General features: G+C 44.1%; 1 protein-coding gene across 1 annotated transcript in view; it reads right to left on the bottom strand.

Moving 5' to 3' along the window:
* The window catches only part of CDHR3 (cadherin related family member 3), an 80,233-nt gene that overhangs the window by 51,018 nt on the left and 13,051 nt on the right, over positions 1 to 16,164 (bottom strand). The window contains 2 exon segments of the mRNA XM_068276272.1: positions 1,283 to 1,365; positions 6,178 to 6,397. Coding sequence (XP_068132373.1) covers positions 1,283 to 1,365; positions 6,178 to 6,397 — 303 coding nt within the window.

The following is a 16,164-nucleotide window of genomic DNA, read 5'->3' as shown; positions in this document are numbered from 1 at the left end:
AGGGGCACAGAAGCGTTGTTTGGGGCCTGAAACTAGATTAGAGGAATGTTTCGCACTAAGGGTTGGCAAGGGACTAGCAATGTTACTATCAGCAACTGGAGACACGCAGGTTTATACAAACTACAAATCCTCATGTGGACGAGTTCACAAACACGTTTACCACAGCAATCTAACACTAGTAAGGAGTTTACATATTTTACTCCCTAGTATATTCTACAAACCAATTGATTGTGCCTGTTTGTGTTTTTGCCTCTGCTATATCCTCCCATTGCTACTCTATGTACCATGTAATGTCTACTGTACAGCACCATGGAAGTTATTGGTGCTATATAATACACATATATATGTACTTTCACTTTCTCAAGCGAGGAGAAATTTTTTGTGCTTACTCATCAATTTCCATTTCCCAAGTTCCATTTAGGGCTTTTTCACACTGCAGGTGTTTTCGGCTTTTTTTCGCCCGCCTGCAGTTTTTCAAAAGGCCCCTCCGACCGCGTAGCCAATGAATGTCTATGAGAAGGTTCATATCAGCGTGGGTCATGCGCGCTGCGACTAGGAAAGCGTGCGTGTTCCATTTTCGGGGTGATTCTGCCTCAATGGAAGGTATAGGAAAATCTGCGAACGCGTACAAAAATGCGCATTAAGGCGATTGCGTTCGCATTGTTAAGAATAAATACATTGTATTTATTCTTTGCCGGGTCAAAGAGTTCACTTCCTAACTTGCGTCCCGGAGTGAATTACAAAAGCGCTCGGGAAAAAACGCTTAGAAAACTGCTAGGCACAAAAACGAATCGCCCACCCAGTGCCGAGAATTGGAAAAAAAAAAGACGCCTCAAAAAAACCCCAACGGGATGGACACACGAATGGAACGCAATGTGAACAAGGCCTTAAAGTGGACCTGAACGCAGAAATTGCTCTCTGCTCTAAAAGATACACAATAGCATAATAACCTTTAAACAGAAAACATTTTTTTTTGTTACAGCTGATAAAAATCCTAAAATAAATCTGCACTGTTTCTACTTCCTGTTTCATGGGAGCAGACATATTGTTAACAGCCTGTGCTTTCAAATGAGCTTATCTGCCATATCTGCCATTGGCACAGTCATGTGACATGGGGAGATCAAATTACAACTTGTGATTAGACACAAATGAGGGTGAATTAAACCGACTAAACTCTCTAAAAATATACAGGGTGAATTTCTCTATGTTTTCCTTCTGTCCTGTGCAAGAGTTCAGGTCCATTTAAAAAAAAAAAAACATTTGAAGTGAAAATGACACTTGCCATTAGATTGCTTGTTGTATTGTCAGGATCAGTTGCCAGAACTTGATAAATCACTCCTGGACCAGTTTCTTCTATAATGTACACTGTTACAGCTGAAGTAAAAGAATGAATTCATGACAATTACTCAGAGGATATGCAATGGATAGAAGAGACCAAGGTCCAAATGCAATTCTCTTTTTCACCTGAGTTTTCTCCTAGGTGATAATTTTTCATCTTCAATTTTAAATAATTTTCCAGCACTTTTCAACTTAAAAAGTACCAAAACTGAGGTGAAAAGGTTCTAACAAAATTATTTTGAGCATTGTCTTGCTTTCTGGTGGCTTAAAAGGCATTTTATTGACAAGTTTAAAAATATCACCTAGGAGAAAACTCAGGAGAAAAAGTGAATTGCATATGGGCCCAAGAGTCAATCATAGTGTAGTATATTTAGTGAGACACTCACAAGCAGGGCCGTGCCGACACAGAGGCCAGGGAGGCTGGAGCCTCAGGGCGCAGGTCATTAGCACTCTGGGGGGCGGAAGTTTGCAGTCTGTGACTCTCTGTTTGTGTTACCTCTGCTGGCCGCCTCCCCCCCGCTGTATTCGTGCTACCTGCTGTGCCGCCCAGCGCCCGCCGCCGCTATTCGCAAAATGCTGGCTGTATCTTTCTAAAGCGGGAGCGGAGTGTATACATACTCCGCTCTCCACTACCTTGTTGTCATGGTCACCGTCCCGGTGACTCCAAAGTGCGCCGCCGCCCGCCCCTCTCTCACACACACACAGAGCAGCCAACCAGCGTGCGCCTCTGTGTGACGTCGACTTTGCAGCCTGTGGGTCCCGCCCCCTCTAACGTCGCGCTGTCTCCTTGCCTGTGACTCAGCACCTAGGGAGGAGTCAGGCAGGAGACAGTGTGGCTGTGTTGACGGGGGACTCGCCTGCCCTGTGTGGCCCGCGGCTGGCTGTCTGTCCCTGTGTGTCCCAACAAGTAAAAAGTAAGTGTGAGTCTGACAGTGACAGGCAGCATCATTATGGTCGGACTTGTCTTGGATTGGATAATATTATAGAAGCCCCCAATGCCTCCCATCCATCAAACATTTATATTTTAGATATTAATAATGTGACAAGCACAGGCTGACTCTGAGCTCCTGGCTGTCTGTTCTGCATTATTGATAATATATTACATATATTATAATGTGACAGCACTGGCTGTGGCTGCACATGACATCTATATCAGCTGCTGCTGATAATATGGTATCCATTTATGGTGCATTAATTTATTTGATGGATAATATTAGTGTGTCTCTGCACTGTCAATGACAGTGCACAGACACACTAATATTATCCATCATATAATGCACCATAAATGGATACTGTATTATCAGCAGCTGATATAGATGTCATGTGCAGCCACAGCCAGTGCTGTCACATTATAATATATGTAATATATTATCAATAATGCAGGACAGAGGTCTGTCATCAATCGTGTCACTCAGGTGACTGCCTGCTATCCATGGGATTGAACAATGCACCTTATTTTGGTGTTAAAGGAATCATTAGGTAAAAAATTAGCTTTACTCACCTGGGGCTTTCTCCACTCCGCTCTCCGCCGCTGTCCTGGGTTCGCCGCACGGTGCAGAGGACGACCTCGAGGTTGTCCTTACTGCGCCTGCGTGAAGTGCCGCTGTCAATCATGGCCACAGTGTCCGCTGCGCAGGCACAGTAGTTCTGCGCAGTGCACAGCGGACATTGTGGCCATGATTGACAGCGGCTGTTCTCCTGTGGAAAAATACTGCCTTATTTTTGGATATCTTAATTGGGGGGGGGCGCAATGGGGGGGGGGGGGGGGCGCACTTGGGCAGCTCAGCCTCTGTTGCTGGTGGACCTTGTCCCGGCCCTGCTCACAAGGTAAAATCACCAAGTACAGGAGACCAGTTGTAATGCAGACGGGCAGAATAAACCCAAAGCTGCTTCGGTTAAAAATCGCTCTCTGAGATACGAACGGAACACAACCTTACTCCCAGGGATTCTGCTTTAAACCTTCCACCCCTAATGTCTCTGCCCTGTAGAGACATTTATCTCCACAAATGTAACAGGAGGTGAGGAAAATTCTCAAATGGGACACAGACAACAGAAATCTGAAAGTGGTCCTAACGCGAAATGCTGTACAATATATACAAATAGATAGATAGAATATATATATATATATATATATATATATATATATATATATATATATATATATATATATATATATTCTATTTATTTTTTTATTTTTTTTCTTGAGTTAGACTTTGAATATGCATGGAAGACAGAAAGTGTGAAAGTTTGTGGTTAAGAATGGTGTGTCCCAGATAGATCTTCAGAGATGTAATTTGTGAAAGTACTTTGTTGAAGGCACCGTAAATGTCTAATAACAAATGTGTATATTAGGGGTTTATACATTTTTACCTCCTTAAGGACAAACCACAAAGGTAAATTAAGGTTTTATGCATGCAAGTAAGACAACGCGTTTCACGGGTGCTGGTCTGCTTCCTCGGGTCAATACAAAAGTGCATTGACAGCAGTGTAATATGGACATGAGTGCCTATCTAATCAAACCCTCCCTAACCCTAATAATTTGTGAAACTGTTTTACAAATTAATAATTTTGTATATGTTTAATGTCATATAGCCTGTACTAATAGGTACAGATTCTGCTCTTTCCTTGTGGTCTGAAATTTTAGTTTATGGCAGCCTGCAGTCACCAAGTGATTGCGCGTCCATGCACACTGGACCCCATTTGCATATAAACGCCTGTAAGGTATTGCACAACCTGCTTGGTAAAGTGCACCTTAAAGGAATATTTAAGTGAAAAAAATAAAATGATTTTTACTCACCCGGGGCATCCCTCAGCCCCCTGAAGCTGTATGGTGCCCTCGCAGCCCCGCTCCGATCGTCCTGTCCCCGCCGGCGGCTACTTCTGGGTTCGGCGACAGCCGCCGACAGGCTGGGAACGCAAGTGATTCTCCGCGTTCCCAGCCACTATATCACCCTCTATGCTGCTATATATATACACGCTATAGCAGCATAGAGGGTAATATAGCGGCTGGGAACGCAGAGAATCACTCGCGTTCCCAGCCTGTCGGCGGCTGTCGCCGAACCCTGAAGTAGCCGCCGGCGGGGACAGGACGATCGGAGCGGGGCTGCGAGGGCACCATACAGCTTCAGGGGGCTGAGGGATGCCCCAGGTGAGTAAAAATCGTTTTTTTCCCTTAAGTATTCCTTTAAGTCATAACATTTTTTTCTGGTTCTTTAACCCCTTCCCGACCGCCTAACGCCAATAGGCGTCGGGAAGGTGGCAACCCGAGGACCGCTTAATGCCGAAAGGCGTCAAGAGAGGTCAGGGCTGGAGCTACCATAGGAAAAAATGAGCAATTGCCCCAGGGCCCCAGAGCCTGTAGGGGCCCCCAAGTTGTCCCTCCCCCATCTTAACTGTTGCTCCCCAGGGACTCTGTAGAGTCTGTTAAGTTGTGAGGTGATTGGGGGAGGGTCAGCAGCCAGCTCAGGGGATCAGGAGGGAAATTTGGCTGCAACAAAGGACCTCTAATGACGCTTTTTGGTCGGGGTGGTGTCTGTTGGGGGGCCCCCAGGCTATTTTTGCCCTAGGGCCCAATTGTTACTTGAACCGGCCCTGAGAGAGGTGGGCCGGAGATTAGCAGGGATCGCACGCTGATGCGCGCGCATCCCCGCTTGAATGACGGAGTCTACTAGCGGCGATCGCTGCTAGCAGACTGTTAGACGGCAAAACCACAATCTATTCACATTGTACATCGCTGCAATCTACTGCAGAGCCCCTGGAGAGGCCCGATCGCGATCACATCTCATAGGCTGATGCCTATGAGAGAGGATCGCCCTGATTGGCTGATTGGGGGAGGGAGAGAAGGTAAAAATTAAATAAATAAAAAATAGAACATTTTATAAAAAATACAAATAAATTAATAAAACAGAAAACAAAACATGGCACCAGCAATCAGAGCCCACCAACAGAGCCCACCAACAGAAAGCTCTGTTGGTGGGCAGAAAAGGGGGGTAGTTTCACTTGTGTGCTAAGTTACTAAGTTTACTAAATTGTAAAAAATAGCATGGTCACTAGGGGGGTGTAAGCGTATGGTCCTCAAGCCGTTAAGAGAAAGTCCGTTCTCCTCTCCAAGGCTATCTCTTAAAGAGGCAGAACATTTTTTATGACTTAAGGTGCACTTTAGCAAGCGGACTGTGCAATACCTTAAGCCCCATACTCACCGACCGACAGGTTCTGCAACTTCCTCTTGATGACGGCCGTCAAGCGGCGCTTCTGCCTGCCGACGGGTATGCATGACATCACGCAACACTACACATCGGAGCGAATGAAACTTCAAGTGATCGCGGTACTTTGCGTGGGAGTTGTCGGGGATCCTTGCGGTCCAATCCGCCATGAGGGTTGTTATTGCGGCGCAACCCTAAGCATCGTTCGTGTGGTCGTGCACCTGTACCCACGTCGCGATATCCTGGAAACGACGGCTCTGCGCTTAAAAAATCATCTTTTATTGGAAAAATCGTGATGTGGGTACATAGCTTAACAGGTGTTTATATGCAAATGGGGTCCCATGTGCATGGACCCTCAATCACTTGATGACTGCAGGCTGCACAAATTGGGTCATGTAAAGATACAGAGCCGAGGATTGCAAGCTTCTGAATATTCCCACTGTGGATTGGGAACCTCTGGCTGCTTGTTTTTGGTCCGTACAGCGCTCATATTCTACCATTTCTACTAGTACTGTGTGTGATTTGCTAGTTGCATGGTAAATCACCCTTGTGCTTTTTTTTTTTTTTTACACAAAAATATTAATCAGTTAATCAACTGTATACGATGATTTAATTTAGCGGAAAACATTTTGATCACAGAATATGAGTAGGCAGAAAGAGACAACCTTAGTCTACAACCAATACTTTCCTTGATTAGCTAGGTTATCCAAGAACACTGGCGGCTCATTGACATCAGTAAGCTGTATAGTTAAAGTTTCTAAATCAGTATTAGAGGTTTGGTCTATCATATATATCTGTAAGTCAAAACTGTTGGGCATTGTCTCATAATCCAGCGTGGGATCACCAGTTGCAACAACCTGCAAATACAGGGATAATTAGTTAAAACACACATATGTACATAGCAAGGACATGCACATGTATCATTTTTCAGACCTGTGTCCAACACAATCTCCTTACCCACTACATGCACTAATCCTGCCGCCCTATTTGCTGGCAAGCCCCACCTCTACACCCATCCCAAGAAATGTTGAACCTGGAACCTAACCTAAAACCCCCTTTTCAGGTTATATGAAAATATTGTGGATTTCCCTTGTTCTGTATACAGTGCAGACATCATCAGACAGGTCCTACATAAGGAAATATACAGCTGGCAGAAGTTGTTATAGAACAGAAATAACATTGGAATCATGCTGTGGTACGCAACTCAGTTACTTCAATATGCAGATGATAATGCATTTGAGTGTGCATTGTGTTGAGGTTTGCTTAAACTGCTACACTGTATCTTCCTCTGTAAATACAGCTATCAGATGTTATGCTACAAATTTCCTGAAAATATTATGTGGTTACTGTGAGTATACCCACAGCTGCAAACCCTCCACCTACATCTGAAACCCATTAGTATAGAACATTGCCCACCCAAATCCAACCTGTATTTTAGGAAATTTGGAGTATCCAAACCAAGGCACTCTTAAGGTTCGTATACATGTCCGATAAAGATCGTCCATTACGAGCGATTCGTGACGTTTACACGATATTCAAATTAGACCAAAAAGATCGTTCGTAATGAACGATTGTGTACACACATGAACGATATAAGTATAAAGTACTGAACGACGAACGATAAAAAAATGCGTGCGCAAACGGAAGTGACGTTATGACAGGCAATAAGAACATGCGTACTACTCCACAGATAATCATTATCGGACGATCTTTGTACACACTGCAACGATTGAACGATTATCTTTCGAAAAAATCCGCCGGGTTGGATTGCCCGGATTGAACGATAACGGTCGTTATCGTCCAAAAAAACGATCGTTGGAAAATTTGGAGCGCACGATTATCGGTCCGATTGTCGTTATCGTTCGTTTTCGAACGATCGTTATCATACCTGTGTACTCAGCTTTAGGGCCCTTTTACACTTAATCAGTTGCTCTCAGTTATAACTAAAAGAAAACTGATTTTCAAAGTAATGCCCATGTTTCCCTATGGCACCTTTCACACTTAACGCGTTTTAACTAAAATCTTCTTCCCAATGCACTGCTATGGAAAAAAACGCGTACTAACGCACACTAACGCGTACTAACGCATACTAACGCACACTAACGTACACCAACTGATTAAGTGTAAAAGGTCCCTTAGGCCCCCTGCACACTGCAAATCCGATTTACGATCCCGATTTGTGTTTCCGATTTGCAATTCTGATTTTCCCTGGATGCTATCAAAACAAAAGAAAAACGCAGAAAAAACACAGCATGCAGTACCATTTAAAAATCGGAATCGCATGTAATATTGTGTCAAAATTGTGAATCAGAATCGCATGTAGTGTGCAAGAGGCCTTAGACAAACCAAGGTACTCTCAATAGAAAGCTATTACAGGTGCCAGCTAATATTAATCTTGCTTGCGTCCATTTATGATGACAAAGTACGGAATTATACAGTAGACCAGATGAACGAAGTGCTAAAAAAAAGTAATCCCCAAGTAATACAATGCTAAATTAATCTTTTAGCACTGTTAAGAATCTGCCTTAAACTATTGCCAAAACAGCATTTCAGCTTTTGAAAAAACTGTTTATCAAGAAGTGAGTGCAATGATGCTCAAGAGGTAAAGTCAGCATAAAGGGTAAAACATCAAATTACAATAGAAGTGTTCAGTACCCGGAGTATGTGTAGTTTAAGTCCTTATTTTGATGCACCAACATGTAAGCACATGAGCACGTCCGCAGGTAATGCAGTCAAAAGTGCCATTGCCAGAAATTGCACTGCTCAGCTGCCGAACATTTATTTGATAAATATGTGGGCGGGTCGCAGTTTAGCTAATGCAATGATGTATAAGGAAACATACACATATGTACTTTAAAGGGAACCTTAACTGTAAAAAAAAAAAAAAAAAAAAAAAAAAGAGTTTTACTTACCTGGGGCATCTATCAGCCCCCTGCAGCCATCCTGTGCCCTAGCAGTCACTCATGGCTCCTCTGGTCCCCCGCTGCCAGCTAGTTTCGTTTTTGCCGACTGGGAGTCGGCCGGGAGCCATTCGTACGTTTTTACGTATCTCTGCTCGTGCAGGAAGCTATTGCAGACATCAACAAGTACAATTTTACGTGTTACGGGTGTAATGTGTAACATTTTACGCATTACAACCGTAACGCGTAAAAATGTACTTGTTGATGTCTGCAATAGCTTCCTGCACCAGCAGAGATACGTAAAAACGTACACATGGCTGCCGGCCGACTCCTAGTTGGCAAAAATGAAACTAGCTGGCAGAGGGGGACCAGAGGAGCCATGAGTGACTGCGAGGGCACAGGATGGCTGCAGGGGGCTGGTAGATGCCCCAGGTAAGTAAAACTCATTTTTTTTTTACAGTTAAGGTTCCCTTCCATTATAATTACATCCTGGGAAAGGTCACTTGAAGCCCCAGGGCTATAAATAGTAGTCTTCTGCTGTGGGCAGCTGCTGCTCGCGATTAAGAAATAATATGCGAGGACATCTTGTGGCCAAAAAATAAAATTACACCTAAGTACAATTATTTTAATAAAAATACCCACACTTACATTTAAAATTAACTCCTTCCCTCCCACACTCTTCCATAGTACCCCCCAAAAACTGTTTGCATTAAAAAATAAATTCACAACTAAAAAAAAAAGTATAAAAAGGACTGAACTTTTTTAATATGTATGTCAAGAGGGTATATTACTGTTATTTTTTAAATTATGGGCTTGTAATTAGTGATGGATGCAAAACTGAATAATGCACCTTTATTTCCAAATAAAATATTGGCGCCATACATTGTACTAGGGAAATATTTTTAACTTTGCAATAACCGGCACAAATTTGCAAATAAAATGTGTGTTTTTTTTTTTTATTTATTAGAAAGCAAACTTTATTGAGACATGTAATCATACATGGACATTAATGTGCAGAGCAGAAAAAGAACAGAAAAGATACATGTTCCATCAGCATATCAACAAAACTGCTATACAAAAGCATCAGTAAGAACAAAAATAGTACAAAAAGGGCATAAAGAGGACCATAAATGTATCTGAATAATCTGAATAAACAAACTAACCCCTCCCCCCCCCCCCCCCCCCCAAAAAAAAGGGTCTGAACAGAAAACATTTCGGTAATCCAGCATAATAGGCCACGTAAAAGAAGGCAGATAAACACACCGAACAAGAGAATATCATAACAAGTTCAACCCCATAACCACCAATATCCAAGGGCCCACATCTTCGGTCTGGAGAATCTTGGGTGAAAAAGAGTACAGGCGTCAAGATTAAGGGCCCATATCCACTGTACTCGGTGGAATGCGGCTACATAGCTGCATCGTACCGCGACCGAATTGTAACCAATGCAGTTTCCATTGCATGCTGGTTATGCGGAGCGATCCAAGAATCTGCAGACTCTCGCACGGCTGCATCCGTCCCGTCTCCTCCAGTCACTTTCACATCGGGAGATGCGGAAGTGACGCGACTGCAAGTGGAAGTGATGCGATGCGGCTGGGTAGCTAAGAGGATTTAATATCCCTATAGGACTTCCACACCTCCCATATTTTGTTAAACCATTTGAGGTTCTCCATACTAAGATAAAACACTCTGTCTATAGGCATCAATGAGTCTAACCATTGTTTAACCAAAGAGATATCTAGATCTGGCGCCCTCCATTTAAATGCTATACTCCACTGAGCAGCGAGGAGCATGTGCCTATACAGGATCTGGTATGTCCCAGGGACATAATTATTAGGAGAGTACAGGAGAGCGTGGGAGGCAGACAGAGAGACAGGAAGCTCGAATATGTCTTAAGCCATAGCCTTCCAATCCACCCAGAATTGAATGACTATAGGGCAGTCCCAGAAGGTATGTAAAATGGAGCACCACAAGTCCGAAAGAAACCGGGAGACACAGAGGGGTAGAATTTGTGGAGTTTAGCAGGGGCATAGTACCATTGAAAGAGTCATTTTGTTGCTGTATCCTTATATACATTGGATTTAACCAGAGATGGATGAAGATGTAAGGGGCCCTAGGCAAGGTAGTAGATATGGGGCCCCATTGTGGTCCTTTTTGTAAGCTGATGTGAAGAGAGGTCAGAGAAGGTGGCAGGTGGGCCCCTTTCCACCCACTAGGCCCCAGGCACCTGCCTAGGTTTCCTGGTGGATGATCCTGCACTGGATTTTATCACCTTGGCGATAGTTTCCCAACACGAAGACCAATCAGAACGGGACAGTTCCTGACCCAAGTCACACTCCCAGGCCCTCATGTAGGACAGTTTATCATCAGAGCATTTACCAAGCAGAAGTGCAAGTAGAAAAAATCCAACTCTGTCTAGATAAAATGTGTGGCTTTTATCCACAGTACAATGTTTTATTTTAAAACTATAATGGCTGAAACCTGAAACCTTTTTTCTTATTATTCCCATTAAAATGCATTTAATATAAAATAATTCTTAGCATAATGTACCACGCAAAAAAAGCCTAATTGGTGGGGAAAAAAACAATATATACATCATTTTGTTGTGATTAGTAGCGATTAAGTTATTGGTGAATGAAAGGGAGGAGCGCTGCAAGGTGAAAATTTCTCTGGTCCTGAAGGGGAAAAACCCTCAGTGGTGACGTGGGTAAAGAAAAACGTGAAGATCACAAAGGTGTACTAGACTGCAGAAGGTATTCTGATTTGTGCTGATCTGTGTAGAAAGGATTTCTCTGTGTCTAAAGGGTACCTAAACTGAGAGGGATATGGATGTTTCCTTTTAAACAATACCAGTTGCCTGGCAATCCAACTGATCTCTTTGACTGTAGTAGTGGCTGGATCACACACCTGAAACAATCATGCAGCTAATCCAGTCTGACTTCAGTCAGAGCACCCGATCTCCATGCTTGTTCAGGGGCTGTGGCTGAAAGTATTAGAGACACAGCATCAGCAAGAGAGTCAGGCAACCGGTATTATTTTAAAAGGAAAAATCAACATCCTTCTCAGTTTAGGTTCCCTTTAAGCTTAGTTAGTAGTTAAGTTAGTTAGTTACCTCATTTATTGGCATTTTTTTAATGTTGTTTATTGCTCTCTGTACAGCACAAAAAACACTGTTGGTGAATCTTAAAAATTGTCTCCAGACTTATTTGAACAGCCCATTTCTCAGAAGGCAAAATCACCCTACATGTACCAAAATGAGTTAGGTAGAAGGTGCTTTTACATTCTGGGACAGGAACAATGCAGACATCATCTGGAGACAGTCTTTGTGTTTCACCAAAACCAGTGCTTTATTTATACTGTACAGAAATATTTACAGAAACCGTGTGCCTAAACACAAACTAAAATATTGACACTAAATGGGCAACTAACTGTGTGCTTCCTTTCCTTAGTGAGTCTTCATAATTTTTTATTTTTTAAGAATTCTATACATTCCATGGCTTAAAGTATATAAGGACATGTTAAGAATGATTAAATCTTTTTTTCTTGTACAACAATGTCACTGTAACATACTCACCTAGCCAGCCAGTGATTCATCTGATTGTTCCAGGAGAAAACTTTCTCCTCACACCTGCATGGTTTGTCTAGTGGCTGTGCATGTGTGTGTGCTCAAACTTACATCCTCATAGACGGACGCGCATGCCCATCTTGTTCCATCCAGCAGCGCCGCTGGCGGCCGAGGGAAAATGACTGAGTATTATTATATGGCCAACTGGCCAATCTGTTACGTTGGCAGCCAATAGTCTACTAGCGCTTGTAGCCTCACCAAATGGGTCCATGCCACAAAAAACCTTGCCCAGGTCCAGAGAACCTTTCCCGTGAAAGCATTTAGCTTACCTAAGCTATACTCTGCTAGGGTGATTACTTTGGAAAATTTTATATTGTATTATACTTTTTATTCACTCCAGGTACACTTTAATATTTAAGCAAAGAAGCAGAGGCAGGCACCATTAGTGATGTATTGCAGCTTTAATAGAAACAGACTTTAGTGTGCACAACAGCATATCCAGCCGTGACATCATATGCAGTACAACCGTGACATCATATGCAGTGTAATGCTGTGTGTAGTGGTCGGCTGACATGGCAGAGGAATTGGGTGCTAGGGCACAGATGTGACTAAATGACGGCAGTTTCGCGTCCTCTCGGGACGCTTGGTCACGTTTAAGTCCATTGACCTTCGGACTTGTACATGACCAAGTGCCCAAGAGGATGCGGAATTAAACTGCTCCACTGCACTACTCTGCAAAAGAGGGAGGAGCAGGCCCCCCATAGTTGCTATAGTTACTCCACTTAGTTTGAGACTATTCAATAAATGTTAAATCTTATTTGGCCAGTGACTATGTTTTAAATGTTGCCCCCTTACATGATTGAGTTTTACACCCCTGGTCTAAAGGCTTCAATGTATGAAGGGTAATCTTTTTATTGCCTTAAACTTTTATCTATTCCTACATCACAAAATAAGTTTACATTTTTCTATTTCTTGGCAGCAGTTGTTATAGCACACCACATTTTCATTCTATAAATACAGAGATCACTTGCAGATATTACATAACCCTTTTCACACTCACACAGTAAAACAACTGCCTACCTTACTTAATAAGGTGTGATAGTATAAAGCAGAAAAAAACAGTTTTCTGAGAAAACAATAGCTCTGTTTAACAGTGTATACCAGTTTTCAGAGGATTGTAAGCTAAGCACTCAAAGTAAGTCATAACTTAACTTTGATATGAAAGAGAACTTCATGAGATATGCTTTGTGGGTAAGGTCTAAAACTTTGTATACATGCTACAGGAAACTTGGCTGAAATTCTCGTTCTTTGTGGTCTTGGCCAATAATCTAGTGTGTGTACAGCTGGTCCACAACATCATTCAGTGATCTGCTTAGTAAAAACAAGCACATCGTCTTCTTTTGCTCCCAGCACTGCAGGACTCCGCTCTCTTATCTGACATCCATCGTTTCTCCTCCTTTCTCTTCCCTTCTCCACAGGCCCGGATTTACCTCACAGGAGCCTATAGGCACAGATGTCCTGGAACCCTTGCCTTTGCTCTCCATAAACCTACAAATCCCCACAAAACTGCACCGCAAGAGTGCTGGCTGGCCCTGCTGTCACTTCTCCCTTACTTCCCCTGCCTGCCATAGGTATCTATAGGCAAAGCCGGGACAAGGTCCTCCAGCACCCAAGGCTGAGACACCAAAGTGCGCCCCTCCATCCCTGCCACCCCAGCCATCACACACTGATTGCTATTAGACTAAGAGGCGCCACAGGGCCCACAACCTCCCCAACACCTTAATATCTAGTTATCTGGCTTGCAGTCACTGCCATGTATCCCCTTTTCTTATTTCTTTCTGCTTCAAACACAATTAGGAATGACAGCTGAATGAATTCTGCGCCCCCTCCTACACTGCGCCCTGAGGCTGGAGCCTCTCCAGCCTATGCCTCGGCCCAGCCCTGTCTACAGGTGTCCCTTAGTGTAAGGTAGCCAGAAGTACCCTCAATATTAAAGGAGTCATCAGGTAAGAAAGGGGAAAATAAGTGGTACTTACCGGGGGCTTCCTCCAGCTCCAAGCTCCTAGGACGTCCCTCGCCGCAGCTCTGCCCGCAGCTATGCGCCGCAGGTCCTTCCCGGTCCCCGGCGATGACGTCAGAGCGACCGCCAGGTCGCTCTGTACTGCGCCTGCGCAAGCGGCACTGTCAATCACCGCCACATGGGCCGGAGCAGACTGCGCAGGCGCTTGTAGGCACATAGCAAAAAGAACACAGGGCAGACACCGGTATGACTTTCACCATGCAAACTTTAATTGCAGCAGATGTGTACACAGAGGAGGCCCCCGTTGGTAAGCGCACCCCCTACCTGACAGCTTTTTCACGAAAGTTTTCAACATGTTTGATCACACTTTTGAGCTATAAGCTGCCCAAAATCAATGAAAAGTTGATCCATTGGATATACAGTGAGATGCGAAAGTTTGGGCAACCTTGTTAATCGTTAATTGTTTTCCTGTATAAATCGTTGGTTGTTACGATAAAAAATGTCAGTTAAATATATCATATAGGAGACACACACAATGATATTTGAGAAGTGAAATTAAGTTTATTGGATTTACAGAAAGTGTGCAATAATTGTTTAAACAAAATTAGGCAGGTGCATACATTTGGGCACCACAAAAAAGAAATGAAATCAATATTTAGTAGATCCTCCTTTTGCAAAAATTACAGCCTCTAAATGCTCTAAATGTAGGTTCCAATGAATGTCTAGATTCTGGTTGAAGGTATTCTGGACCATTCCTCTTTACAAAACATCTCTAGTTCATTCAGGTTTAATGGCTTCCGAGCATGGACCGCTCTCTCTAACTCACACTACAGAAATTTCAATTATATTCAGGTCTGGAGACTGAGATGGCCATTCCAGAACGTTGTACTTGTTCCTCTGCATGAATGCCTTAGTGGATTTTGAGCAGTGTTCAGGGTTGTTATCTTGTTGAAAGATCCAGCCCCGGCGCAGCTTCAGCTTTGTTACTGATTCCAGGACATTGGTCTCCAGAATATGCTGATACTGAGGGGAATCCATGCGTCCCTCGACTTTGACAAGATTTCCAGTCCCTGCACTGGCCACACAGCCCCACAGCATGATGGAACCACCACCATATTTTACTGTAGGTAGCAGGTGTTTTTCTTGGAATGCGGTGTCGTTTTTCCTCCATGCATAACACCCCTTGTTATGCCCAAATAACTAAATTTTAGTTTCCTCAGTCCACAGCACCTTATTCCAAAATTAAGCTGGCTTGTCTAAATGTGCTTAAAGGACTTACGAGCCCAAATAGTAAAAAAAAGTTAAGTACCTTAATCATTTTTAAATGCACGTAGGACGCCGTCCGCGCCCTCCGTGCTGTTCCGCCGGGTCCCCGCAGTCTGATCGCCCCCCGTGCCGCTCCCGACCCCACGGACGGGGTCAAGCTCCCCTTCCTCTCCCAAGATGGCCGCCGGAGCCGGCCGCGGCTGCGCAGTCCGCATACGCGTTAATGCGGCTGCGCAGCTCTAGGGCCTCCCCCCTCGATCCACGCTACTGTGCGTGGATCGGGGGGGAGGCCCTAGAGCTGCGCAGCCGCACTAACGCGGATGCGGACTGCGCAGCTGCGGCCGGCTCCGGCGGCCATCTTGGCAGAGGAATTGGAGCCCGACCCCGTCCGTGGGGTCGGGAGCGGCACGGGGGGCGATCAGACTGCGGGGACACGGCGGAACAGCACGGAGGGCGCGGACGGCGTCCTCCGTGCATTTAAAAATGATTAAGGTACTTAACTTTTTTTTACTATTTGGGCTCGTAAGTCCTTTAAGCATACCTCAAGTGGTGCTGTTTGTGCTGTGGGCGGAGAAAAGGCTTCCTCTGCATCACTCTCACATACAGCATCTCCTTGTGTAAAGTGCGTCGCATGGTTGAACGATGCACAGTGACTCCATCTGCAGCAAGATGATGTTGTAGGTCTTTCGTGCTGGTCTGTGGATTGACTGACTGTTCTCACCATTCGTCGCTTCTGTTTATCCGAGATTTTTCTTGGTATGCCACTTTGAGCCTCAACTTGAACTGAGCCTGTGGTCTTCCATTTCCTCAATATGTTCCTAACTGTGGAAATAGACAGCTAAAATCTCTGAGACAGCTTTCTGTATCCTTCCC

Source organism: Hyperolius riggenbachi, chromosome 3, assembly GCF_040937935.1.
Source record: "Hyperolius riggenbachi isolate aHypRig1 chromosome 3, aHypRig1.pri, whole genome shotgun sequence".
Classification (NCBI taxonomy): Eukaryota; Metazoa; Chordata; class Amphibia; order Anura; family Hyperoliidae; genus Hyperolius; species Hyperolius riggenbachi.
Note: the sequence above shows the minus strand (reverse complement) of the source record. Positions and strands in the feature narration are given on the sequence as shown.